This window comes from Podarcis liolepis (assembly GCF_965112155.1).
Source record: "Podarcis liolepis genome assembly, contig: HAP1_SCAFFOLD_105, whole genome shotgun sequence".
NCBI classification, from domain to species: domain Eukaryota; kingdom Metazoa; phylum Chordata; class Lepidosauria; order Squamata; family Lacertidae; genus Podarcis; species Podarcis liolepis.
The window spans coordinates 61,984-89,982 of NW_028148703.1; the positions used below are offsets into that span (position 1 = coordinate 61,984).

Genomic DNA, 27,999 nt, shown 5'->3' on the forward strand with positions numbered 1-27,999 from the left:
CCCCCCAACCTTTTATTGACCCCTTCCCTCCTTCCTTCCTTCCTTCCTTCCTTCCTTCCTTCCTTCCTTCCTTCCTTCCTTCCTCCAGGATGCGGAAACAGCATCATGGGTATTTGGCATCATAGATGATTTTGGAGGAGTTTCCCCGGTCCCTTTCATCTTCTGCGGTGAGGTTGAGGGAGTGCAGCACTTTGTACTGGACCATGGTGATGAGGGCCAGCTCCTCAGGATCTAGGCCGCTCATCAGGGTCACGTCTGTGGGGTAGAGGAAAAGAGAGCACACTGGGTGGCTGGTTCCATACCTGCTGACTTCTCCAAGCCCAGGCCAACCTGAAGAGGGAGGAGGGTCCTGTGCTGGACCCCTTCCTGCCAGCGCAAAGCTGTCAGCTGAAGAAGCATTTCAGCTACCCAAAGAGGGCTCCTTGCTGGGAGAGGCAGCATAGGGGAAGTACCATCTCTGCTGAAGACCTTCCTCTTCCAACAAGACTTTCAGTTTGAGACTTTTTCCAGTCTGCCTCTGCACTGGAAGGATTTTAAAATGTTTTGAAAGGTTTTTGGTAATGTTTTGTTACTCGCTGCCACCCTGGCCATCTTTGGGAGGAAAGGCAGGATATACATTTGTTAAACATACAACTAAAGAGGAGGGGCGTGGCAGGGGCAGGAGGTGGAGCTGCTGATACAAAGCACAATCCTAACTTTTAGGGCTGGTGCTCTGGAAAAAAAGGAAGCAGCCAGCAACCAGTCAGACGAAACTAGCAAGGAACTAGCCCACGAGCCCCATCAACAGGTAAGTGGCAAGGAGCCTCGCAGTTTAAGGAACTGGGCAGCCAGTGTATGGATCTAGTGTCACTGGACTTGTGCTGTACTAGTGGCCACAAGACACAGCCTGGCCACCTGTAGTGTCCCCCACCCACCCAAATAAGAGGTACCGGCTGCCAGAGGCCCCTGAGTGCTTCACCCTCTCCACATCACCAGGCCCAAATTCAACAACACTTAACATTGCATCCATTGGGATCCTACTGTAAACAACAGGCCATGGACCTCTGCTCAGCTTGCCAGCACAGCCAGTAAAGTGTACAAATACACAAATCAAATAAATGAAGAAGAATGAAGCCTGGTAAGGCCGGTTTTCAGTGGCTCAGGCAGGTTTAGCAAAATACCTCTCCATATGCAAAGAAGCCAAGGTCTGGCAAGCAGCTCTGCTTCAGTGGGGAGCTTGGGCTTTGCAATGTTTATTTTTATTTTGTTTACCTTGCAGAAAGATTGAGGTCCTGCAAAGTGGCTTGTAAGGATATGCAGGACTATTTACGCCATGCCATGCCAAGGAATAACACACCAGGGATATTGTTTTAAGAAAGAAAGCTGTTATCCTTGGAAATCTATGCCCAGAGACTGAGGACCCAGAGAATGCGGAGGGTTTGCCCATGTGCTCCCAACCCAGCTCACGGGACAGGGGCTCTTTGCTTACCAGTACAGGCAGGCAGACAGAGAGAGCAATTGCTCCAGGTTGTCATTTGCTGGCAGTCCTCCACACACGTCTGCACTGGGACACCACAGACTGCAACAAGAAAGGCCCCTTAGTTATTTGTCTCAGGCAAAACCTCAGACTCACCGCCTCCTCTTCCTACTCAGCAGGATGTAACTATGCAAATGCCTATGCTACCACCAGTGTAAACTGGTTTAAGTCAACTCCCCCCCACACACACTGCAAAACCCATACTCTGTGCAAAGGAAGGATGGCAGAACCAGGAAATGGTGGGGTCAGTACACATGGTAGGAGGACTGGACAGTGCCAGACTCTGGTGAAAACACCCTCCAAGGGCTAGGGAAGGGGCTGCCCCACAGCTCTGGAATGCCTCTCCCACCCCCAAGCATCTCAGCCTGTGGCTTTCCATCATTGCTGAAGTAGCAGAGCCAAGCCCCAGATGTACAGGGCTGAAGGCTGGGTCAGAAAGTTCCATTCTCAAGAAGATCTAAGGACTGGCTAGCATCACACACCAGGCGCAAGAGAGTCCACTGAAGTCATTCGTTGTTAACCGAAGGAGCGAATTTGCTTCCTGAATAAGTTATCTAAGAAATGCAATTGCTGCTGCCTCAAAAATGCAAGTCTGTATTTCCACCCACCCCACTTAGACCTTCCTCTACCCCTGTTTCTCCATGACTCAGTGAAGACATATTGCCCCCCTCCCATTTTGAAGGGCCCAGCATAGCATCAGGCTAACCTTCTGATGGCACCGTTCTCAAGAGGAAAAGAAAGCAGACCAGGATAGGAAGGGGCTGGGGGGGGGGAGACCGAGCAAACAATCCAGGAGAAGGGGGAAGAAATTTGTCACCTCCAGTGTGAGAGGGCAGATCATGTTTAACAGCACCATACTAACCATGTCTACTCAGAAATGAGTCCTGTTGAATTCAACGGAAGGTACTCTCAGGTAAGCAGGGATTGGATTGCAGCTATGCCACGTCAAAAGGAAAGCATAGGAACCTGTTCCATCAGGAAAGTAAACAGACTTCTCTGTGCCCGCTGTCCCCACCCGCCTCTGCAACAAGCAGGTTTCTGTCACTGGGGTTGCCCAGGACAGCTGGCAGGAACAGGATGTCCTGCTGGAAGTAGCTACACACAGGTATGTATGACTAAGATGTGTGCGCTCTCTCTCTCTCTCTCTCTCTCTCTCTCACACACACACACACACACACTGCTGCTAGGGTGAACCACATTCATCCAGGTTTGGTGCTCAGCAACTGAGCAGGTACTTGTGCACTCCTAAGTGGCCACAGCCTGCCAGCCATGCTATGTAACCCACTGGAATGTTGGCACAGGCCACAAAAAATGAGTTTCTTGAGCCACTGCTGCTCCCCAAGAGAGGCTCTGTGACAATGACTGCCGGCTCCCTCACCTTTCTCAGCCGTTGTCTGGAATTGGCCGCTGCAGTCGCAGGCAGGTCGTGGTGGGGGTGCCGAGGCCCTATGACAGGAGGGGCCGCTGAAGCCCTCTGCACAGACTGAAAGGAAACAGAGCAAATGAGTGCAGCAGGGCTCAGGCATGAGAGGGAAGGGCATGGTGGCCCCAGAAGCAGCTGACATCACACAGCTCTCTCCTCCAAGCAACCACGTTTCTGGGGCTTCGCGACATAACACACAGCATTAAAAGCCAGCAAGATGTTCTCATCAAACACCTGACTTGAGCAACTGTTTCTGTTGTTATTTCAACTTGGCTCTCAGGCAAGCCAATGAGGGCAGAGAAAGAAGGCCGAGATGGACAGTGGCTTCGCCTTTTAGGCTGGCCTACTGACTGCAGCTGGCTTGACACTTTCCCCCCATTGCTTCCCCGCTGTTCTTTCACATCAGCATGATGCACAGAAGTCCAGCAGATGAAGTTCTTCCTTTAATCAACAGGGAAAGCTACACCAGTTTCATGTCTTGCACATGGAAGCAGCTCTCGACAAAGGGCTGTCCATTCCTGGGCTTAATGCAACCCATGCAGCTCTCCTGTTTGGATTTTCAAAGCACAAGGAATCTCTCGATTTAGGGAGGAGATGTTGGAGGAGAGCCCCCACGTGGATGAGGGGGGAATAAAGTAGGCGTGAGTGGTTCACGATCTGCATTAACCCCAGTTTGGACAGACCCTAAGGCCTTTGCATTGCAGACCTGGATGACCTGGGGCATGTGCTCCTCACCGGAGCAGCCAGGATGCAGGCATGTTGCAGATCGCTGGGGGTGGCACTCTGCCCCTGGGCAGGCAGTGCTGACTCCAAGGTAAATCATGGTTCAGAATTACACTTTGGTGATGCCTTTCTCTCACAAGGACATAAGAAGAGCCCTGCTGATCTAGGCAAGATCTAGTCCAGCATCCCTGCTGCTCACAGGGGCTTGAGAGATCCTTCTGAAAGCCCCCAAGGAGACCTCCTTCTCCCTGGAGAGAAGTGCACTGCCACTACACCTGTAAGCTCCACTCCTCTGCAAGGAGGAACCATCACGTCCTTCAGGCAGAAGACACAAAGAGGGTTCTCTTCCCGTCCCTACGCAAGACCCACTTACTGGTCCACCTGTAAAGCGTTGAATCTGGCTTGGCGACAATGCTATCTGTGGAGCTTATCAGATAGAAGCCAGTCCCTGTTTGGAGGACGGCGGCACACACGCTGTGCTCCATCAGGCATTCCTGCTTCGCTTGCTCCAGGCTCTCAGCGGAGGGGTACAGCACGGACGGCTCTCCTGCCACGCCATGGCCAGGTTGCTCATCAAACCATTCTGTGGCTGCTGGGAAGGGAAACATGGTGTGGCCAGCTTAGCTAATGCTCCACAATTAAAACCACCAACAGAGCCTGTTTACATGGCATGTTGCAAAATTATTTATTTGCGGATGCATTCGAATGCGGCTTTTCATCCCCAAAACAACCCCCAAAAGTGACTCACATAAAAGCACAGTGAAAGAGCAGAGCAGAAGAAAAGACCATCATAACCAACAAGTAAAAATAACAGCCAGGCTCCAGGGTCTCAGGTAGTTTTCAAAAAGGGCATGTGCATGGGAGGGGCCTGGTTTCAGCATTCAGAAAGAGCGATGGGGATTGTGTGCTCCCTCCTCAGGGAAGGAGGGTGGGGTTGGTTGTAAGAAGCTTTGGGTTACCCTGGGCAAGATAAAGCAGCTCACAAATTCAACAAATAAACAAATTACCTTCGCTACATTTGCACAGGAAGGGCTTCTCCTCCTTGCAGCTGGCATCGCTGAGAAGCCCCGTTGATGAGTCAAACCACACACAGTCCTTCAGGCCCCCATCAGCCATATCATCCTTCAGGTACCTTTCCCCACACACAAAAGCAAAAGGAAGAGGCTTGTTTGTGTTCTGTGTGTGTGTGTGTGTGTGTGTGTGTGTGTGTGTGTGTGTGTTACAAGAGCTCCCTCCAAAAGGAATTTTGCAAATGCTCTCAAATAGGATGCCAGCACTCTAGGGCATATAAATTCAATTCATCATCGGAGGTATTGCCACATCTCATATTTCCTGGTTCAAAATGCAATGCTTTCCTCGAATATGAGATGAACACCATTACCCTCCCAATTCTCATCTGAACTAGGGCAGTGTTCACTTCCTTCCCTCCTTCCCCTAAGCTCTCATCCAACAACAGTCCTTCAAACTATGTTCCTTCCAGCCCCATTGTTCATTGGTTGCTACACTGATAGTGGCAGCAGGCAGAGGGGAGGGAGAAAGAGAGACAGACAGACAGACAGACAGAAGGGATGCAGGCTGGCTATACAGCACACCAGGTACAAGGAGGAATGGAAAATGCAGTTTTGCCAGCCACTGACGCTCTGGTGGATAAGGGAGGAGGCCCACGGGAGTTGGGTTGGGATTGGATCCCATCGCATGTTTCCAGTCATCGCAATGCCGACTGGGTCATTTTGGATTAAGCTGAGCTATTTTCTATTACAAAATAATGACATTGTTGGGGGGATGTCTGAGCTGATCTACTTCAAGCTTGGTGGGGCATGACCTTCCCCAGCACCCTTCATCCACAGGGCACTCATATCTAGGGGGAAAGGGCCCTGGAGGAGCCACCCAGGTGCTCACTGTGCCATCTGCTCGTTGAGGGGCTCCTGTGTTGTCCACCGGAAGACGGATTCCTCCTTCAGGTCATTCAAGCCCGTCCAGAAGGAGCCTCCAAAGTTTGAGCGGACCCAGTCCTGGAACAAACATGGCAACCGCAACCTCAGGGTGGGTGGAAAGAAGGCAACCATCCCATGATGCCTCAGTTGACCTTTCACCTGCCTCCCTGCATGGAGAGGGGTGGGGGAGTTGGGCACCTACAGGGTGGCACAGGGTTCTCCAGAAAGGTCAATATCAAGGAAGGAGAGGGCTCCGGCTTCCCTAGGGCAAGCACCACTTGGCCCCTGATTGCAGGCTGAGGGGAAAACCAGTGAGGGAGCCGTCTTCTGAAAACTGCAGCCCAACTCCATGGGCTGCATGCCATCAGAGGTCATCATGAGGGGCCCTGTGCTTCTGGAGAGATGCTGGTACGGAAAAGCCATACCTTCTCTTGCGGAGAGGTCAGGTGCAGCAGTTCTGTATTCTTGAATCTCCGGCAGGCATGCAGGGCCTCTTGCCACCCGCTGGCCAAGGAGGGGTCCCAGAAGTAGCAGCTGCCATTCCAGTGGCTCCACCCAGGCTCTGTCGGACAGGAACTCCGGGGTGCTGAGGAGGAGGCAGGGGGATATTATCCAGAATGAGGCCCAAGCTGCTTTCCCTGATTATGACCATAGTCCATCATTCCCAAAGTCCATTCAGTGGAGCAGAGGCTCTCTGGCCAAGAGAGCCAGGTGAGAGCATTGGGACCTGATGACATTGTCCCCTTCCAAAGTCCTGCCAAGCACTTACCCAGTGGCCCCTCGCACACCCATGGCTTGAGCTCGGAGCAGGAGGATGCAGCCACCTGCCCCTCTCCCTGCAGCCCAATCTCCAGGCAGCCCCCGGTAGCAAGTTGTGTGTCCGCCAACCTAGCGAGGGAAGCAAAAATGGGTCACACGTGGCTGGGACCACCAACTTCTCGACAAGGAATGGCAGGTGCCAAGGAAGCCAAAGTCACATGCCAGACAGAGAAGGAAGGACAATCGGGACCTGGAATGAGGTGCTAAGCCTTGCAAGCTGGGGGTGCAGTTCTGACAGTGTGGTGGCAGGAGATGCAGGGAGATGATCACTGTCCCTCCTCAGTCTCCCTAGACAAAGACGCTCCTTCAGAAGCTGCATAAGGGTTGGACTAGATGTCCCTTGGGGTCCCTTCCAACTCTACGATTCTGTGATTCAAGTTTGCTGGATAAGCTGGTTGCCAGAGGGCCAATATATCAAGGGAGCCCCTCTGTCAGTGATGAAGCACCTGCTCTGCCTGTAGAACAGGGCCAGCCCCTCCATGAGACAGACAGAGGTAGCTGCCTCAGGTGACAGAATCCAAGGGGCCCCTCCATGGGTGTGAATCCCACCACCACCACTGTCTCCACTGAATCGAAGAGAAGCAGCTGCAGCTGCAGCTTCCAGGGTGATCTTGCAAGAACAGCACGTGATCTCATGGGATGCTCGCAAGACCTTGACAAAACCCAGAAGCCATAGCCACACACCCCAGTAATTGGGGACAGCATGGGTAGCACCTTCATGCTTTGCCTCAGGCAGCGAAACAGGACAGGCCACGCCGGCTGGAGGTCCCGGGTTCAATCCTTGGCCCAGCATAGAGGGAGTCTTTCCTGTCAATGCTGGTCTGGTTGCCCATGTCTGCTTGAAGGCAGCCACCTGCCCCCAAAACACTCACCAGGGAGAAGAGAGGTTGGCTGCTCGGCCCTCTGCCCATGTCCAAGTCCCGTCTCTATTGACATCATTCAGCCCCGTCCAGCTGTTCTTCTGCACCATGGCTGCTATCCAGGCCTGAAGGGGGAGAACATTCAGCTCTCTGGCAGCAGCAATGTGCTTCATAGTTCATATATTGAAACAAAATGTTTGTAGGTATAAACACCTATAAAGAGTTAGAACAGCCTCCCAAAAGTGGGAAATGTTCTCCCGCCCAGTGATCTGAGGGTTGGTTGCCAGGAACATTGTCCTTCAGCCGTCAAATGCCTGGCAAACAGGAATGCTTGGAAATTTCCTCCTAAAAGTCAGTAGTGAGGAGGGCACTCCACAAAATGGGAGCCACCACTGAAAAGGCCCTGTAGTAACATCCCTGAATAGGCCTCACCTACTGATTTTACAGAGTCCAAGACGGTTGGCAATGGGGAAGGTACATGGGCCCAAGTCATTTAGGGCTTCATATACTGGCCTTGAACTGGGCCACGCAAGCTTCCTGGCAGCTCCCCCACAGTGAAGCATGGAGCGCCAGCCATGCCACCTGGGAGCATGACTAGCTCCCAACCTGCCTTTTCCTTGGCACTGCTGAGGGTCAGGAGGCCCACGTCTTTTCCATATGTCTGGCAGGTGGCTTTTGCCCCCTGCCAGTTCTTGCTGCTGTGCTCCTCCACGTAATAGCAGTGACCATCCCAGAACCACCAGTCAGGAGCATGTGGACATCTGGAGCTCACCAAACCTGGAAAACAACCACAGGCAGAGCAGTAGTAGCTTCGCAACGTGACCCTGACTCTAACCTGCCAGACTGCCTGTTCTCTGTGAAGTTGTAGCGCTGCCTCTTGACGATGTTGTTATTTCCAATGATGTATTGTTTTGTTTTTCTATGTTGACTTTCCCTTTTATCACAAAGCCACTTGGCTTATTTTATTAACAGAAAAGATGAGCGTAAATGATTAAGCTAAAGAAATGCGTCCAACAGTGGGAGTTCATGCAGCAAAAAAAGGCCTGCCTTGTACTTATTTATTTCATTAAAAAAAGATACACTGTTTTTTTTTAAAAAAAGCCACACACTTCAAAGTGGCTTACCCAAAAATAAAACAGTAACATCAAGAAAATTAACAATAATACTTTTAAACATACAGAAGTTAAAGTACTAAAACAGACAGAAATTCACATCCACTTTCCAAACACCTGGCTATGAAGGGGTACAGTTAGGGTTACCCCAGAAAGCCCTAAAAACTGTTTGTGAATTCCCCCCCCCCCCAGCCAGGCCTCGGCGTACGCATTTTAAAAACTGCATATTCCTCCAAGACAAAAAGCACGAGCTAAGCAGTCCTCTCTGTAACAAAAACGCTGTAACAACTCAGAGCTGAGAACAGAAAAGCTTTTCGCTTCCCAGATCCAAGATAACCTTGTCCTGGTACATTGATTTGCAACATACTTCCGGGAACAGAGTTAGAGAACGAAAAGCAACATTTCTATGTAAGAATCTGTGAAGGGGGAGAGGAAAAAAGGGGTTTGGAAAAAGGATAAAACCTGCTTGTAAAATGTTTTCGGTGTGGCCTGTCTTTTGTGAACTGAATCACACAGGTGCCTCTGCCCCCCCCCCCATGGCAGAATAAAACGCTCTTTCTCTGGATTAACCCCTTGGTGTCGTTTGGCTCCTTTTGTCTCTGTTCGGGTGCAACAATTATTCCAACCCATGGATTAAAAAAGGCTACAGCTAGGGTTGCCTAAACAAGGATGTTTTTAGCAGGTGCTGAAAAGAGTACAGTGAAGGCGCCTGCTTGACCTCAATAGGCAGTGAGTTCCAAAGTGTAGGTGCTTGGTGGAGATGGCTAAACTTCGATGGGAGGAGTAAGGAACCAGGAAGAAAGAAATTCAACTAAGACTGGGGGAAATTTACTGAGTATTTTTTTTAAAAATTGTAAACAATTTAAAACATTAGCAAGGTTAATGTAAAATGAGCAGTAAAGATAACTCAAGGAAATTATTAGAGAAAATAAATAATAAGGTATTGGTTTGGATATGCAGCAGTAAAGATAAAATGAAAAAACCACAGATGAGAGGGGGAGGGGAGGTCAATTTGATGTTATTTTTGGTTTTGCTATAGAATTTGTATGTTTTGTTGTCAAATTGTACACACCCCCACACCGCTATAACAAAGTGTATCTGTGGCACCTGTAGCAATGCCAATTATGCCAAGTCGGTCATGACTGGACCTAATGGTCAGGGGTCCCTTTACCTTTTAAGCAGTTGATAGGCACATGTAATCCCACAATCTCGTAGGTAAACTGGTCCCAAGTTGCCATGGGCTTTATATGCAAATGGCAACACCTTGAACTCGGTACAGGAGCAAATCAGCAACCAGGGCAGATCTCTGAGCACAGGTGTCATATGCCAACAAGGCCTCACTCAGTCCTGCTGCAGCATTTTTATGTCACTCATATTCCGCCCCGCCCCCCAAATTTACCATGAAGGCATGAGGGGGTGAAGCGACGGACGCAGCGCAGGTGGCGCCCATCGCATTGGCCCGTCAGGGGGTTGTAGGTCGATGTGCTCAAGCACGGAGAGCAGCGCCGCCGGCACCCATCCCCACAGAAGCTGGGGGAGCAGGCTGCAAGGACAGAGAGTTGTCGGTTAAGGCAGTGAGCTACCTGGAGACACCAGCCCCTCTGACTGGCCTCACAATACTCTGGATGTCTGCTGGAGGCCCTGCAGAAGTCACTGGAGGTGTCAGGGGTCAGATCCTGCAGCCTTGAAGCTCAGCCTTTGAACCTGGTGGCACAGGCACACACCAATACACAGGAGGAATGGCCAGCCTCAACAAGGAAGCCTCTCTCAGCACTGGACTAGGGAGGAAAGTCTCAGTACTGGCCAGGTGGGGTTAGGGCTGCCTTCGTGCCTTGTGTGATGTGTTTGGCCACCAGGTCTTTGGTCCTCTCCAGCAAATCTTAAGCTTTTATTGACACCAGAGTGGGATCTCTCTTTCAAGTCAGCCTCTGAAGACCATCAGAGAAGGGCTGCTTCTCTCTCCCCTCCCTGCCCCTTTCCCCTTGTGTGTGTCTGTCATGATTTTTAGATTGTAAGCCTGCAGGGACTGCCTTGTTTTAACTGGAAGCCTCTTGGGCTGAAATAAATAAGCAGTAAATAATAAAATTGCCCCCCAGTCCTCATTGGGGGCTCCCTGGAAGCATCTGACTGGCCACTCTTGGAAACAGGGCACAGGCAGAGGCAGAATGGGAGACGTCTCCTGTCTTCTCATGTAGCTGAACCTTCAAACATTCCTCAGCCCAGGTAGGATGGGTCAAAGGGCAGTAAGACAGGCATGAATTTATTCTGGGAGAGGCTCCTGAAATCCATTGACAAAGGGGCTTCTAATCCACACAAACTCAGACTGTCATACACTGAGTTGGCCTTTAACCTGCCACCACAAGACACATTTAAAGCACCTTGCTGGGCTGTGCAGTGTTCAGGGGCATCCCTGAAATGAAGGGAGGAAGGTGTTCCAGCCCCCGATCTACCAACCCACTACTATTCCCCCTTCCCAACCTCCTCCCTGTCCTCCTGCATCTCAAATGCAGCAGAAGCAGCCACTCACCTGCCTTCACGTAGAGGATGGCGTCCGAGCCAGGGCTGTCCACCAACACCATCCCTGCCACCAGGTAATAGGCCCCGCTAAGTCTCAGCAGCCCCGTGCAGCCCTCCTTCTGCAGGTAGCAGGCGTCCTTGGCTTCCTGCAGCGACGCTCGCCTCTGCTGGGGGGCCGAGCCCTGCTGAGGAAGGAGCAGCTTCTCCCTGAAAGATGGCAGGTCCACATCTGTGTGGGGATGCCATGAAGCGGGAGAAATAAAGTGAAAGCTCTTCCTGGCAATGTACAGAACAAGGCGACTTAAGGCACATTTCCTCCACCCGAAAACTGGGGACTGTAGTTTACCCCTCACAGAGCTAGAACCCCCCAGCACCCTTAACAACATGCAGATCCCAGGGTACATTGGATAATGTGCTTTAAATATAAGGTGTGTATGCAGCCTGGAACTCAGCCCCTGAGGGCATCCCCTGAAGTGTGACAAAGGGCAAAAGACCCCTAACATTCCCCACCTCTCCGCTATAAGGATACGTTGGCATTAAGCCCCTCAGTGCATCAAAGACAGATTGAGTGGGGACTTAGGTGCCAGGCAAAAATGTTCCTCCTTAACCAGGCCTTTGGCTGGCTGACATCCAAAGCCCTTTTAAAATGTATTGGGGAGCCAGTGGGAATATTGGGTTGTTCTTGTTTTTATTTTGTATATTGTGATTTTATGTTGAGAACCGCCCTGAGACCTGCGGTATACAAATTTAATAAATTCTCATCATCATATTTTCTCCCCAGAGAATACTCCCACCTTCAGGTCGCTGGCAAGCCCAACGGAAGCTGCCTGGCTCTGAGCCTCCTCTTTCGCCACCAGCAAAGCCAGCCCTGGCCTGAAAAAAAGAAAGAAAGGGGAGGGCAGCTCAGCCTGTGGGGCAGTCAGATGTTGCTGGGCTCCCATCATCACCCCCTTGATCCCTGGCCAGGTTGGTTGGGGCAAGACCAGGGGAGGTTCCGGGAGAGATCAGGCATGTCAGGTTCAAAGTACTTTGCCTGTCCCAGGATCAGTGCTTTTTTCTGGTGGGACACAATGGTACACAAAGCCATCACCTTTTTGGAGGGGAGGAGGAGGGAGGGCTCTTGGACCCCTCAGAGCATCACGCCTCCTTTCCCAAGGAGGCAGGAGGCTGCGACAGGATTCTGGAGCTCTGCTGCCTCCTTCCCAAAGCCGGGCAGACCCCCTTAGAGCATTGTGCCTTCTTCCCTAAGCTGGGCAAATGCCTCCTGGGCTTGGGAAAGGAGATGCGAGCCCAGGTCCTGGCAAAATGCTGGACAGTGTTACCCCTGTGGTAAAAATAGGCATGCATAATACAGCAAGTTATTTATAATGCATCTCTATATACCAAGATAGGGACGCAGGTGGCACTGTGGGTTAAACCACAGAGCCTAGGACTTGCTGATCAGAAGGTCAGCGGTTCGAATTCCCGCGATGGGGTGAGCTCCCGTTGCTCGGTCCCAGCTCCTGCCCACCTAGCAGTTCGAAAGCACGTCAAAGTGCAAGTAGATAAATAGGTACCACTCTGGCGGGAAGGTAAACGGCGTTTCTGTGCGCTGCTCTGGTTCGCCAGAAGTGGCTTAGTCATGCTGGTCACATGACCCAGAAGCTGTACGCCGGCTCCCTCGGCCAATAAAGTGAGATGAGCACCACAACCCCAGAGTCGGCCACGACTGAACCTAACAGTCAGGGGTCCCTTTACCTTTACTATATACCAAGATCTCAATGAAGTTCCAGTAAATCATGTAATTGTTTTACATGTATTTGTTTTTCCTGGCCCTGAGGAAATTTTGCACCCAGGGCAATTACCCAGAGTACCGGCACCTTTTTCCTAGAAGGACCCCTCCAGGACCCCTTCCCACAGCCCATCTCCAGGAGGTTGGCATTAGCACAACCATTCCATGGTTATTGGGGTCCCTCTCAACTCTAGTCAAGTCAAATTATGGTGGTTCCAATGTGAGAAGTTCACCAGAACCTACCTCCTCCCCCACCCCCAGCCTCCAGCAGGGACCCCATCTCACCTTGACCTTCTGCACGGTAGCACCCAGGTACCTCTGGCAAGCAGAGGCTGCTTCGTCCTGCCTGCTGTAGCGCTCCAAGGACACGCAGGCTCCATGCTCAAACACCCAGTCTTCCAGGGGCAGGCACTTCAGAGAGGCATACGCCGCTAGGGAAAGGGGTTTGACCATTACTAGCTGACCGCGGTGCCAGGGGGTTACTCGCCAACCACACACCCTTGTGCACCAAGTAACTGCAGGGTGCCCCCTGGCTCCTGGCACTCAGGAGCAGGGTTTTTAAGTCAGAAGGCGTGATGCTTCCTGGCAAGCCGCTCTGAGCCCGGCCTTGGCTGGGGAGGGCGGGGTATAAATAAAAAATATTATTATTATTCTGGAAGAGCTACAAGCTTGAAGGCAGCTGCAATTCCATTTGCACTGGGGCAAGGGAGCAAACAGGTGGCAAGGGTGGTTATGAGGGGGGGGGGGCAGCAGAAGGTCTGAAGGGCTCCATGGTGCCAAACGAGGCCACTAGCCCTCCTCCCTCTCAGGGCTCCAGGGCTGGCGGTTGGAGCCAGTGCCACAACTGGTTTAACCCTGTTTCTCCAAATGTGACCTTTTTTGCATGGGATTGAGGGTGGCTGCATTAGGGACGGCGCAGAGGAGATCCCCATTAGCCCACTGCTTTGAGATGCACATACCGGCTGCCTCCCTGTAGCGCAGGAATCCATCGCAGAGGCCCGTCAGCGGGTTGCAGCTCAGGCCTGGCTCACACCGGGGGCACATTGACTGGCAGTCCTGCCCAGAGAAGCCGGGCCGGCAGCTCGTCTTGACATGCACGGCAGCAGCCGAACTGGCGTCAGGGTCTTCCAGGGCCACAAGGCGTGTCCCCCTGGCAAGGCGGTGGCCCCCTGCGGAGCTGACCACGGCGTCACACCCCGTGCCCAAGGCAGAGCACTGCCGCTTGGCAGCCTCCAGCGAAGGGAAGCTCAGGTCCAAGGAGGGCGCACCATAGAAGGACTTCTCAGGGAAGGTCATGTAGGAGCCTGAGGGGAGGGGAGAATCATAGAATTGTGGGGTTGGAAGGGACCACGAGGGCTCCTTACGGGGTCCTTGCCGTGGATCACATTCATCCAGTGCTTTACCAACTGCACTGGTTCCCGGTGGAGTACAGGGTCAGGTTTAAGGTGCTGGTTTTGACCTTTAAAGCCCTATGCGGCCTAGGACCCACGTACCTACGGGACCGCCTCTCCTGGTATGCCTCACGGAGTACCGTAAGGTCCACAAATGACAACACTTTGGAGGTCCCGAGCCTCAAGGAGGTTAGATTGGTTTCAACTAGGGCCAAGGACTTTTCAGCACTGGCCCCGACATGGTGGAACACTCTGTCACAAGAGACTAGGGCCCTGCAGGACTTGACATCTTTCCACAGGGCCTGCAAGACAGAGCTGTTCCGCCTGGCCTTTGGTTTGGACTCAGTCCGACCCTTATGTTTCCCTCCCCTTATGGTCTTGATTCATCGGCTATTCTAAAATGAGGCTGCATTTTAAATTGCATTTTAACCTGTATTAAAAAAAAAAAAATCCCTCTCTCTTTCCCCTATTATGTTTTTATTGTGATTTTATTGGTGTTAGCCGCCCTGAGCCTGGCTCTGGCTGGGGAGGGCAGGGTATAAATAAAAATTGTTGTTGTTGTTGTTGTTGTTATTATTATTTAGTCGAACCCCCTGCAATTCAGGAATGCCCCATAAATACCAAAATGAAAACTCAGCCTGGATAGCTCAGCTGGTTAGAGTGTGGTGCTGCTAATGCCAAGGTTGCAGGTTCGATCTCTGTATGGCACAGCTGTGTTGCAGGGGGTTAGACTGGATGACCTTCGGGGTCCCTTCCAACTCTAGGATTCTATGAAATGAAAAATGTCTGCAGCCCAAAGCAGCTCTGCTTACCACTCTGGTGGGAGGCCTGGCATATCCAGCGGTGAGGCCTGTGGCACGGCTCAGCCTTCAGGAAGCCGGAGCTCAGGGCCAGCATGCAGGTTTCTATGTCCGAGGGACCCTGTGAGAGAACAAAGCTGGCCCCAAAGAGAATGAGAGAGGGTGAGGGTGAGGGAAGCCAGAGACGGCGCCTGGCAGGCCTGCTGACTTGTGCCCTTTTGAGGTGCTCACTTTTACATCTCGTCCCCTTGGCTTGGCTTCAGTCCCATGTTTCTCAGACAACCTTCTTGGAAATCAAAGCAAGTTGTTCAAGACTTGCAAGTGCTAGATCCAGGCAAAAATAAGCCTGGTGAATGAAACAGCTCCTCTGAACGTTTCTCTATCAGACCTTCAGGACCTGAACAGCTCCTTAGGAGACCTCAAACTCCTTTGATAATTTTTTTTGGGGGTTGAGACTTTTCAACATACAATACAATAATAAAAAGTAATTAAATAAAAATAGAACTCCTTTGAAAGTTGCTTATGATAAACTAACTTTCTCCCAGCTGCAGCCTCTCCCCATACCTTCCCCCACATGGAATATGGTGACAATGATAGTGGCCAACCTTACTGGGTTCTTGTACGGATGGCAAGATGACTTGGCAGCGAGTGTGTTCAATCTCTGCACTACAGCTGCTTCTATTATTTATTGACTGATTATTCAGAAGTGGTTCTTATTAAGTTCCGTGAGATGCACTTCTAAGCAGGTGTGCACAGGATTGCCGTCTTAATAGACAAATGGCCCCAATCCACCCATCCCACCCCACAGTCTCTTTCTCAGGGGTTCTTACTTACCGCCGCAAGGCTTTGTTGAAGGGTGCCCCATTGGCCCAATGCCACAAGCCTCTGCCACTGCGAAGCCCAGTCCAGACACTCACCTCCAGCTCTTTCTGCAGCCAGACCTGTGGAGGAACGCAGAAGGTCATTCTCCTTCGCCAGTCACACAGTGGGTTATCTTGCCGGTCAGCGCACCCCAAAGGATGCAAACTGTGCAAAGCCACCAGAGACAGCAGGGTGGAGAGGCCTGAGTGCCAAGAAGATGCTGGGAGGAGCGCAAAGAGCCTAGACTGGGAAGCCCAGCACCATTACCTACGTAGGGCCGGCCCTATCATGAGGCAGAGTGATCAGTGTTAGAGACTCAATTGATATAAACCTAATTTACAGTCGCCGCAATGGCACCAGATTTCCCCCCAGTGGGATTTATTGTTATTATTGTCATTATTATTATTCATTTCATTTATATACGACTTTATATTTTAAATGAAATCTCAAAGTGGTTGGCAACACATTTAAACAGCCAATCAAACATGAGGAAATCCCGACCAAAGAATTGTCGCAAGAGAAACTGATGGATTACGCGGAACTGACGAAATTGACACACAAACTACGTGATAAGGATAACTGTGACTTTAAAGAAGAATGGGAACCTTTTACAAAGTACTTAAAGAAACAACAAAATGAACTGGACTCCTTGGCAGGTTTTGAATGAACATACACATTTTTTTATTGGTAACATATTGATAGATTAATTAAGGATCTTTAACATTTTACAATATGAAGAGAATAGCATATGCTGAGAAACCAGAGAGAGGAGCTGAGGGAAGTCTGGGGGGGGGGTTCTTTTTCTTTTTAGGGGAGGGGGGAAATGAGGATGATGTATTTTTGATAAATTGTTATTGAAATTGAAATTCCTAATATATTTTTTAAAAAAATAAAAATAAACATCCAATCCAGAATGAAATGAATTCAAGCAAATGTTATCATGTTTATTATTAACATAAAAATGAGATTACAAATTTATTTTATATCCTGTGTAAATACTTTTAGCTGGCCAGCCCTTGCTGGGTGGGGGCCCCATTTGTTTTTTCTTCCCTGGGGCCCAAATGACTCTTGGCAACCCTGGGTGCCATTTCAGATACTCCCTGTGCACAGACCAGAGCAACTGCTCACCAGATCTTGTGGGCTGCTCAGCGTGGCCAGGCTCCCACCGTGGAACCTCTGGCAGAACTTCAGGGCCTGGCTCCACTCAAGGGCCGCATCCAAGACAAGGAAGAGGCATTTGTCCTTCCTGGATCTCCAGGCCCTGGACTGGGGGCAGTACACATCTGCAGGAAGAAATGGCAAAGAGCATGATGTGCACACCGTTGGAGAAAAACAAATACATTTCCTTCTCACTGAATTTCCAGCTAATACAGTACATGTGTTACTTTAAACCATACAAGGCACTGTTTGTCTAACAATCTAGTCAGCACTTGCTTGTAGCCTCTGTTTACTCTGCCCCTTAACCCTGAGCTATTTTGTTGTTATTCTCTCCTGACAAATGCCTTTCTCTCATCTCCGCCCAACCTATAAATAGTTCTTGCATGAATAAAGCCTTTGAACTCCAGAAACTGTAAGTGATTACGCCAATCTAATTCACACAACCTGCAAAGTCTGCTAACAAACACATCAGGCTTCCTTTTGCACACACACCAGCTGGGCTCATCACAGCTCACCCCTCCCCACAGCAAAATGAAGCAGTCCAAACTGTTGGCTGTGTGAGATGGGCCCCAACGAAGCATCAGGTGTTGTATCAGTCATTCTGCCTCACCCAAGCCTCCTACCATGCAGGGTTGTGGTGAAGATAAAATGTGAAAGGGGAGGGAGGAGTCTCCTGCCCTGAGCTCCTTGGAGGAAGGGAGGGGCAAGTATACTTTTTAAAGAACACACCCCGATCCAGCACAAAATACAATGCCTGTGGGGTGCACTTCCCCAGGTAGAGCTTGGTGTGAATGACTCCTTGAAACACGCAGAACCCCAAGTGCAGATTCTGCAGACGCTGGTCCGGTAAGAGGCGAAAGGAGCTCTTGGTGTCCGTGGAACAGTCTGAACTGCTCAACAAGGAGACTCCGCCTGGTGCCACCTGCACAGAGAACAGGGGAGAAGCCTGCATGAATCACAGAATCAGAGAGTTGGAAGGGACCCATTGGATCATCTAGTCCAACCCCCTGCAATGCAGGAATATGAACCTGTACGGGGATCAAACCCATAATCTTGGCATTATTAGCATCACACTTTTAACAACTGAGCTAACCGGACAGGAAGGAACACAATGGACAGAATAATTGTCACACACAGAAGGAATAAGGATATAGTTTGAGTGCTTCACCTACAGATTTGTTAATCATTTAATGTGTCAAGATGAACGGATGCCGTTAATATTGCAGTTGTTGTATAAGGGAGTGTTATTTTGAATGGAATGGAATTGAGATCAATAAGATTTTGGAACGCAGAAACAAAGTAAATCATCAAACCATCAATTCTAGCACATGGGAGGCCTCCTAAATTACTGTATTTTTCGCTCCATAAGACACACCAGACCACAAGGCGCACCTAGTTTTTGGAGGAGGAAAACAAGAAAAAAAATATTCTGAATCTCAGAAGCCAGAACAGCAAGAGGGATCGCTGTGCAGCGAAAGCAGCGATCCCTCGTGCTGTTCTGGCTTCTGGGATAGCTGTGCAGCCTGCATTCGCTCCATAAGATGCACACACATTTCCCCTTACTTTTTAGGAGGGAAAAAGTGAGTCTTATAGAGCAAAAAATATGGTATATAATTTGGCATCTGAATGACTGGGGTTCATTATAACTTGGCATTGTTATAATGAGGCTACCATTGGATTATTGTAACTGAAAACTAATTATTGAAGGGGGAAACCCCAGAAACAACTGAGCTCATCGGCAAGCTGGCACAAGAACTCACACAGAGATACCCCACAGGAATTAGAGCTCCTTTCTTTGTAATAATAATTTAGTAATAATTTTATTATTTTTACACCACCCATCAGATTGAGTTGTCCCAGCTACTCCGGGCAACTTCCAACAGAATATAAAAACACAGCAAAACAATCAAACATTTAAAAACTGCCTTGAGATGTCACCCCGAAACTACAGACTTAAATCTATTTAACTCTCATGACTCCTAAGCAAGTAGTTTTTCTGTGAAAGGGACAAGGAACACCTAAAAGAAAATAGCAGCACTCACACAAAAATGCAATTTCTAGAGCTGGGAAATGCAGGGCAGTGGATGCTGTTCCAAGCTGGCTTCAAACCGGCAGTGCTGGTGGCTGCATGTGTGCCATATCCCTGATGCTCATCTCCTTCCTTTAAATAATCTTGGGAACTGTAGCTCAGCCCTCACAAAGCTACAATTCCCAGCACCCTTTTGAAACGGGGGTGTTTTAAATGAAGTATGGTGAGTATACAGCTGGTGTGAGGGGAAGAGAGACTGCCTTTGCCACTGAGGCTACCTGCCACCAAGTCAAATGGTTGGTCAGCGAGTCTGCACTCAATGGGCTGTTGCATTTTTAAAACATTGTGTTGCATTTAAACAACAACAACAACACTGACCTTTTATGTATATCTGTGCAGTGAGTCTTCACCTTTCCAAAAATAACATTGTGGTGGTTTCTAGCGGTAATGTTATAAGGGAATATGAGAAAATGGACTGTTAATAGGTAAAAATCTAATGTTACAATATTTTAAGATTGAAGACTAGGATAAACAAAGAGGGGAGGGATTTGCTGAACTAACAAATTGAATTGGAATACAGAAAAGGGAGGCGTGAGGAGGTCCGGGAAATAAGCAAATGAAAGATAAGTGATTGAAAGACTGAATTGTTTTTAACTATTTTTCTTTTTTCTTTTTTTCTTTTTTGTAATATTTTGAAAATCTTAATAAATATCTTTTTTAAAAAACAAACAAAAATAACATTGTGGGCTGATTAATATTCTACAGCCTTTTAAATGTGTTTTAAAGGCTGTTTTTGTTTTGTTTTGTTTCTGTTCAGTTTATTTGTGCTTTTATCCTGTTCTTTAATCTTTTGAACTGCCCTGAGATCTTCGGATGAAGCAGGGTATATCAATGTAATTAATTAATTGGTGTTTTTTTGAAATGCATGAGCAACACCCCAGGACTTAGCCAAGAGGGGCCCCCCCAGCATCAGGGTGAGGAATCTCCTGCTGCCCCGTCCGTCTCCTCAGGTTCAGGCTGGAAAATAAGCAGAAGAGCCAGTGGGGTTTTCCCCCCCAAAGGTACATAGAATCATAGAATGTGGAGCTGGAAGGGACCACAAGGCTCATCAGTAGTGGTACCTTGGTTGTTGAACTTAATCCGTTCCGAAAGTCTGTTCAGCTCCTGAAACCATTCGAAAACCAAGGCGCGGCTTCTGATTGGCTGCAGGAGCTTCCTTCCCCCAAGCGGAAGCTGCAGTTGACTTCCTTTAAAACGTTCGCAAACCAGAACATTTACTTCCGGGTTTGCAGCATTTGGGAGCTGATTTGTTCAACAAATAAGCCGTTCGAGAATCAAGGTGCCACTGTATTCCAATGCTCTGTTTTGCAAGATTATTTGGCCCACCATGGGGCTCAAAACCATGACCCTGAACTATCCCAGAGCAGGTTGTTTTGAAGCACTATCAAGCTACTCCCGGAGTCTTGCATTTCTTTCCCTAACGCATTTGGGGTGTTGGCACCCCCTGCAAAGGACCCCGCCCCCTGCTTGTCTTCCTATTCATTTTTCTCAGGAGCGGAGGGGAAATAAATGTGTGTGTGTGTGAGAGAGAGAGAACCAATCAGCTCCTAAAAAGAAGCTTGTATACATTTAAGCTGCTTTAAGGGGTGTGAATCGAAAGCAGTCTGGGTGACCCCTTATTGCCTACAACATATTGCTTTGTTGGAACGATTCAGTGATGTGAAAACAGAGACTCTTTGTGTGTTCTACTGTGACTTAAGAAAAATTTAGTAAGAACATAAATAAAAACTGGAAAAGGAGTTGCTGTGATCTAGCAACCACTTCAAATTAACCAATATCATAAAAAAAGCTTTTTCCCTGTAGATTTGAGAGACTGGAAAGAGACGACTGAGATTAAAAGCAGTCATAGAATGCAAATAAATAAATAAATAGGGTGGCCGATTCCTCCTGCACCCCTCACTCCACCACTATCAAAGAGTTTATCCCCTGACGTCATTCAGGAGAGGGAGTGCCAGTTCCATTTACCTGAAGACAGGAAGGAGGGTCTGCGATGTTGCGGAGTCGACCATTTGGCTGCAGCCCCCAGAAAGCACATTTGAGGCGCTGGTCCAGCGCAAGCTCAATATAGACCAGGGACTGCTCTGGATCGGTGCACAGGGCTGACTGTTTGCCTCTGAGCCGAAGGAACCCAAACCACACGAAGACAGTGCCTGTGGTGAATCACAGAATCATAGAGTTGGAAGGGACCCCGAGGGTCATCTAGCCCAACCCCCTGCAATGTAGGAATCTCAATTCAAGCATCCAACCTCTGCTTAAAAACATTCAAGGAAGGAGAGTCTACCACCTTCAGATGAAGTCCATTCCACTGTTGAGCACTCCTTATGACAGAATGCTTAGTCGGGATCTCCTTTCTTGTAACTCATAGCCATTGCTTTGAGCCCTACCCTCCGGAGTGGGAGAAAACAAAGCTTGCTCCACCTTCCATGTGACTGCCCTTGAGATATTTGAAGATAGCTTTCATATCTCCTCTCAGTCCGGAGCCCATGTCTCACAGGAGCTAAAAGCTGCTTCCCATAACCCGAGATGAAGGTCACATGGTGACATCACACTGTCCCCTTAGTAGCCCAAGCTGCTGCCTGCCCTCACCCCCCCCTTTGTTCCTGGGCTTCATCCAGTGTTTTAAATTCGCCAGGCGCCAGGCACGTTTTGTGACTGGCACAGGTCCAGTTGCGACCATGTGGCAATCTCTGGATGCCAGGTTGGCAACTACCTCTCCATCTGGTTGGCCCTTCTTTCTTAAGCAGGTAGGTAAAGGTAAAGGTAAAGATACCCTGACAGTTAGGTCCAGTTGTGGACGACTCTGGGGTTGTGTGCTCATCTCGCTCTATAGGCCAAGGGAGCTGGCGTTTGTCCGCAGACAGTTTATCTGGGTCATGTGGACAGCATGACTAAGCCACTTCTGGCGAAACCAGAGCAGCGCACAGAAACGCCATTTACCTTCCTGCTGGAGTGGTACCTATTTATCTACTTGAACTTTGATGTGCTTTCGAATTGCTAGGTGGGCAGAAGCTGGAACCGAACAACAGGAGCTCACCCTGTCGCAGGGATTCGAACCGCCAACCTTCTGATCAGCAAGCCCTAGGCTCGGTGGTTTAGACCACAGCGCCACCCGCGTCCCAAGCAGGTAGGTAGAAGAGCTTATTTATTGTATTTATAGCCCACCGTTTCCTCCAAGGACTCCATGGTTCACTCCCTCCTCAGTCATTGCCTACAACAACCCTGTGAGGTAGGTTAAGAGGCTGCGACTGACTCCAAGGTTACTCAATGAGCTTCATGGCTGGCTGGCTGGGAATCTGAACCCTGTTCTCCCAAGGTCCTGTTTTGACACTCTCACCACTACAGCACACTGGCTTCCTAGATTTACTTCTGCTATGAAGCAGCTCTTTTAATTAAGTTGGTCGACAAGTATAGGGAAAGCTAAATGTCACTGAAAGGTTCTGAAATATTCCCCTAGGTGCTTGAATTTGTTTTATTCTGAATTGTTTGATGGGATGTTTTAATGTGTTGCCAACCGCTTTGAGATTTTTCCTTTAAAATATAAAGCGGTATAGAAATGATAACAACAAAAACAAAAGAGCAATATTCATTGGGGGGGAGTTGGTGCCTAGACATTCCATTGCGGCGACTGTAACTTAGGTTTAAGGTGCCATTTGGCGATTAGCTTATATATCTGGCTGCACCAGCCCACTTACCTGGGTCTTGGCTTGCAGTGCTGATTTGCACAGAGGAAGGCTTCTTTGCTACCAGTGTGCTCCAGCTCACCACGTTCCCAGGGAACTTCCACCGAGTCCTTGAGGCTGCCAGCTGCTTTATGGAAACCTCGGGCAAGGCTCGGTCCCACAGGTTGACTTCACTCAGGTCACCCACAAAGAGGCTGGTCCCTACAATGCAGCCCCAACATGCAGGGATGTGGTAAGAGCCCCTTAGAATCATAGAATCATAGAATCATAGAGTTTGAATAGACCACAAGGGCCATCGAGTCCAACCCCCTGCCAAGCAGGAAACACCATCAGAGCACTCCTGACATATGGTTGTCAAGCCTCTGCTTAAAGACCTCCAAAGTAGGAGACTCCACCACACTCCTTGGCAGCAAATTCCACTGGCAAACAGCTCTTACTGTCAGGAAGTTCTTCCTAATGTTTAGGTGGAATCTTCTTTCTTGTAGTTTGGATCCATTGCTCCGTGTCCGCTTCTCTGGAGCAGCAGAAAACAACCTTTCTCCCTCCTCTATGTGACATCCTTTTATATATTTGAACATGGCTCCTCTTCTCCAGGCTAAACATGCCCAGCTCCCTTAGCCGTCCCTCATAAGGCATCGTTTCCAGGCCTTTGACCATTTTGGTTGCCCTCCTCTGGACACGTTCCAGTTTGTCAGTGTCCTTTTTGAACTGTGGTGCCCAGAACTGGACACAGTACTCCAGGTAAGGTCTGACCAGAGCAGAATACAGTGGCACTATTACTTCCCTTGATCTAGATGCTATACTCCTATTGATGCAGCCCAGAATTGCATTGGCTTTTTTAGCTGCCACGTCACACTGTTGGCTCATGTCAAGTTTGTGGTCAACCAAGACTCCTAGATCGCATGTACTGCTCTCAAGCCAGGTGTTACCCATCTTGTTTTTGTGCCTCTCATTTTTTTTGCCCAAGTGCAATACTTTACATTTCTCCCTGTTAAAGTTCATCTTGTTTGTTTTGGCCCAGTTCTCTAATCTGTTAAGGTCGTTTTGAAGTGTGATCCTGTCCTCTGGGGGTGTTAGCCACCCCTCCCAGTTTGGTGTCATCTGCAGATGTGGTTTTGAGGTTTTATGACATTTTATATGGGGTTTCTATACTACAGCCACAGGGCAAGCCTACAGCCTCTGTGCAAAGGAGGGACTTACCTCTGCTGCCCACTTCTAGCTGTCCAATTGTCAGCTTCCCCCCAAGGGAGAGCCCCTTCCTCAGGAAGCTGCTACTCTCAGCGAAGTGGGGCTCCCAGAGAAATCCATCCACGAAGACCTTGAAGGACGGGTAGCCAGGAGCGCTGGAGACCGAGACGGCCACATGGTGCCAGGATCCATCCATAAAGGAGCCCTGGGTGCCGCTGAACATCACTGACCTGCAAAGAGAAACCGGGAAGAAGTGATAGAATCATAGAAGTGGAATGGACAGCAAGGGTCAGCTAGTCCAACCCTCTGCAGTGCAGGAATATTTTGCCCATTATTGGGCTCAAACCCACAACCCTAAGATTAAGAGTCTCATGCTCTAACAACTGAGCTATCTGGGTTCTCCTTTTAACAACAACAACAACAACAACAACAACAACAACAACAACAACAACTTTTATTTATACCCCACCCTCCCCAGCCAAGGCCGGGCTCAGAGCGGCTTACAAGCAATAATAAAAACAAGTTGAATGATTACAACTTAAAAACAAAATTAAAATACAGCATTAAAATACTGAAACATTAAATATTAAAATGTAGCCTCATCGCACGAGGAGAAGGAAAAGAAAAAAGGAAGAGAGGGAGGGAATCAAATTGGCTCCAAGCCAAAGGCCAGGCGGAACAACTCTGTCTTACAGGCCCTGCGGAAAGAAATCAGATCCTGCAGGGCCCTGGTCTCATGAGGCAGAGCGTTTCACCAGACCAGAGCCAGAGTTGAAAAGGCCCTGGCTCTGGTTGAAGGCAATCTAACTTCCTTAGGGCCCGGGACCACTAGGGTGTTGCTATTTATGGACCTTGAGGCTCTCCGTGTGGCATACCGTGAGGCGGTCTCGTAGGTACGAGGGTCCTAGGCCGTGAAGGACTTTAAAGGTCAAAAGCAGCACCTTAAATCTGACCCTGTACTCCACCGGGAGCCAGTGCAGCTGGAAAAGCACTGGGTGAATATGCTCCCATGGCAGAGACCCCATGAGGAGCCTCGCTGCAGCATTCTGCACCCGCTGGAGTTTCTGGGACAGCTTCAAGGGCAGCCCCGCATAGAGCGAATTACAGTAGTCAAGCCTGGAGATGATCGTCGCATGGATCACTTTTACCTTTCCATGCTCAGGCTGGGATGTGTGCAGATAAATCAGCAAATGCATTTCAAAGAATACATTTCATGCCAGCTTCCTGGCTTGTTCAGATCACATCATTTATAGTCATGAGGTCAAAAATTATAATTTTGGAATTGCTGTAAATTGCTTGGTAGGTGGCTCATTGATGAAACTCTCCTTAACTGAGGCCACATCCACATCAAGCACATTTAAAGCACACGACTCCCTCCCCCACCCAAAGAATACAGGGAACTGGGATAATAGAATCATAGAGCTGGAAGGGACCATGAGGGTCATCTAGTCCAACCCCTTGCAGTGCAGAAATCTTTTTCCTAATGTGGGGCTCAAACCTATGACCTTGAGATTAAGGGTCGCATGCTCTGCCAGCTGAGCTATCCCCCTCACATAATGGACATTTGGAGTACAAAGAAACTTAGTGGCTTCCTGGCAACTGGGATGGTGAGAGGGCTGTGCCACCAGCTCGAAACATTTTGGTGCCCAAGTTAGAGCGGCAGCAAAGGACATAGAATCATAGAATTGTGGAGATATGTAATATATAGCATTATACACACACAGTATAGAAACCCCATATAAAATGTCATAAAACCTCAAAACCACATCCAAGACCAAAAGCTGGGAGGGAAGCATAATTTAAAACCATCATTGCCAGTGGAGGGACCCCCTGCTTACCCCTTGATGTGGAACTCCAGCCCAGAGGGGGAGAGGAGGAAGAGGGCAAACTCTGGCTGCCTCCACTTTAGCGCATAGCTGACCAGGCACATATTGCGGTTGCCAGCAGCAGCAGCAGGTTGACTTCGAACCCACAGCCCGATGGTGAAGTTGTTGAGGTAGCGGCGTATGGCATCTTCCAGCTGCAGGCTGCTGCCACTGCTGGGGAAGTGTAGGTCAAAAGAAAGGCGGTACTCTGGAAGGGAAGGCAAAGAGGTCAGCCTCTGAACTTACCCAACAATGTGAGCACCCTCCTTTGCAGATTCTCTGGGAAAGCACAAAAAGCCTTTGTAGCCTTTTCCTGCCCTCCTTCAGCTATTCCTGGAAACAATCAGTGGTGGACTTGGAGGCAATTGAGAGGGTGGGCTGAAGGTCAGTCGCACTTTGAGACTGGCACAGGTCCAATTGCGACTGAGTCAAGATCTCTGGGCACCAGGTTGGTGATCTCCACCTGATTCTCCAGCTTTCTTATGCAAGCAAGTTAGCAGAAAGGCTTATTTATTTCATTTATCTCCCACCTTTTTCTCCAAGGAGTCCATAGTTCACCCCCCCTCCTCAGTCAATCCCTACAACGAGCCTGCAAGGTAGGCTAAGAGGCTGCGACTGACTCCAAGGTCACCCAGTGAGCTTCATGACTGAGTGGGGAGCAGAACCCTGATCTCCCAGGTCCAAAACCTGACACTCTAACCACTACACCATGTTTGGTTCTACTGCCCCCCCCCCCTTGTTGGAGGTGATGGTGTCTGTGCATGGAAAATGGTGTCTGTGCATGCAAAAAAATAGAAAGAAAAAGCTGGCAGTCTTGCAACATGCAAAGGAAAGGTTGCACTGCTTGCAGATTTCTGACTATCATGCTCAGCTAGCACATATATGTCAAGGAGAGAACCTGACAGTGCAGAAACTTCATTGGCCTCTGTTGACATGAATTCCAAGGAAACCAGGTGGAAGGGGCTTGCTGCAGGGACCCCCCATGTCTCTTTACAGAAACATCAATGTTTGCCCACCTTCTGCTGGTTCAAAAGCAAGGGGGACTCTTCTTTGTGTCCCCCCCCAAAAAAAATCCACCCCAACCTACCTAGAGACGCGTTGGCCACAGTTGCTCCTATAATCCTCAAGGAGCCGAGGTTTGCAAAGGGAATGTCTTGGGTGCTGGAGAGACGGAAATGCTCCTGGTGGTCCAAGAAGCTTGCGAGGCCATCAGGGTAAGTGAAGAGGCTCCATGTGCTGAACAGCCCAGGCGAAAAGGGCACCGCAGAAAAGTTCTTGCGCTCCAGAGAGCCGCCAAGATCTGTGGTGACACTGCCACGCACGTGGGTGGCATTGGATTCCAGGCTTAGACGGAAATGAGTGGCATCGGTGTGAAGGCCAGCCAAGGACAGGGTGCAAGAAGAATGACCAGGGAAAGAGAAGGTGACGTCAGCTGTGGCGTGCGGACCTATCCCGCCAGGGAGGGGAAAGTACACAGGCTCCGGCGGACCACAAAAATCTGGCAACAGAGATGGGAGCAAATTAGGCCCAGGGAAGGGAAGGCGGAGGAGCCTGCTGTTATTGGCGGAGCTCGACTCAAGGACTCCCAACACCCATTTCATTCAGAGCCTGTGAGAGGAAGTTTCGGAGGGCTCCATCCCACAAGAAGCCCACCCGCCTTTTGGATCAGCCCCCTAGCACTCAGCCACTGCCTCTCCCCCCACCCCCTGCCGAGGCAAAAGGGATTGGGAGGGGCAGCGACCTACAAAAATTCACATGTGGAATCTGAGGTTCCCAAACTTGTCCCCCAAATCCAGATTCTTTTATATTTCAGAAGGATTTTATGCAGTTACGAAACAGGTATGATCCCCAAATGCCGATTCTGAAATCAAAATGAGCATGCCTTTTTTGAATTGCCTCTTGTAAACCACCCTGAGATCTTGATGAAGGGTGGCATATAATTTATATAAGGGTGGCATAATTTAAATAATTATAATTATAATTCAAGGGGATGAAAGCTTTCCCCCTACGTGAGGGCTTTCTTCCAAGATTTCCCATAAAAGCCTTTGGAGAGGGATTTTGTCTCAAACTGTCAGCTCAGTCCTTCACAGGTTTGTTGCCAGCCCTTTGCATAGTCTGTTCCTCTAGTCTTTCTACCTAATTTATCAGGAATTTGCTAATTAGGGGTTTGCAATTCCTTGGATCTCAGAGTGGCTGGAGCAGAGTACAATTAATAACATTGTTACTGTTACCGTTACCATTATCGTTACCGTTATGTTTATCGTTATCGTTAATCGAAATCATACTGTTACG

General features: G+C 49.3%; 1 protein-coding gene across 1 annotated transcript; it reads right to left on the reverse strand.

Moving 5' to 3' along the window:
• Positions 1-30: 30 nt before the first annotated feature.
• Positions 31-27,990, reverse strand: LOC310699096 (uncharacterized protein; the record flags this gene model as incomplete). Its single annotated transcript, XM_083520713.1, has 25 exons — positions 31-255; positions 1,469-1,558; positions 2,895-2,999; positions 4,036-4,254; positions 4,670-4,794; positions 5,562-5,674; positions 6,022-6,182; positions 6,366-6,484; positions 7,288-7,400; positions 7,886-8,052; positions 9,787-9,930; positions 10,915-11,133; positions 11,699-11,777; positions 12,961-13,106; positions 13,635-13,979; positions 14,879-15,003; positions 15,701-15,807; positions 16,856-17,010; positions 17,615-17,807; positions 20,940-21,124; positions 22,667-22,855; positions 23,855-24,072; positions 25,681-25,915; positions 26,795-27,205; positions 27,945-27,990. The coding sequence occupies 25 exons, from the start codon at positions 27,988-27,990 to the stop codon at positions 104-106; spliced, it is 4,161 nt and encodes a 1,386-aa protein (XP_083376839.1). The 3' UTR covers positions 31-103.
• Between the last annotated feature and the right edge of the window lie 9 nt (positions 27,991-27,999).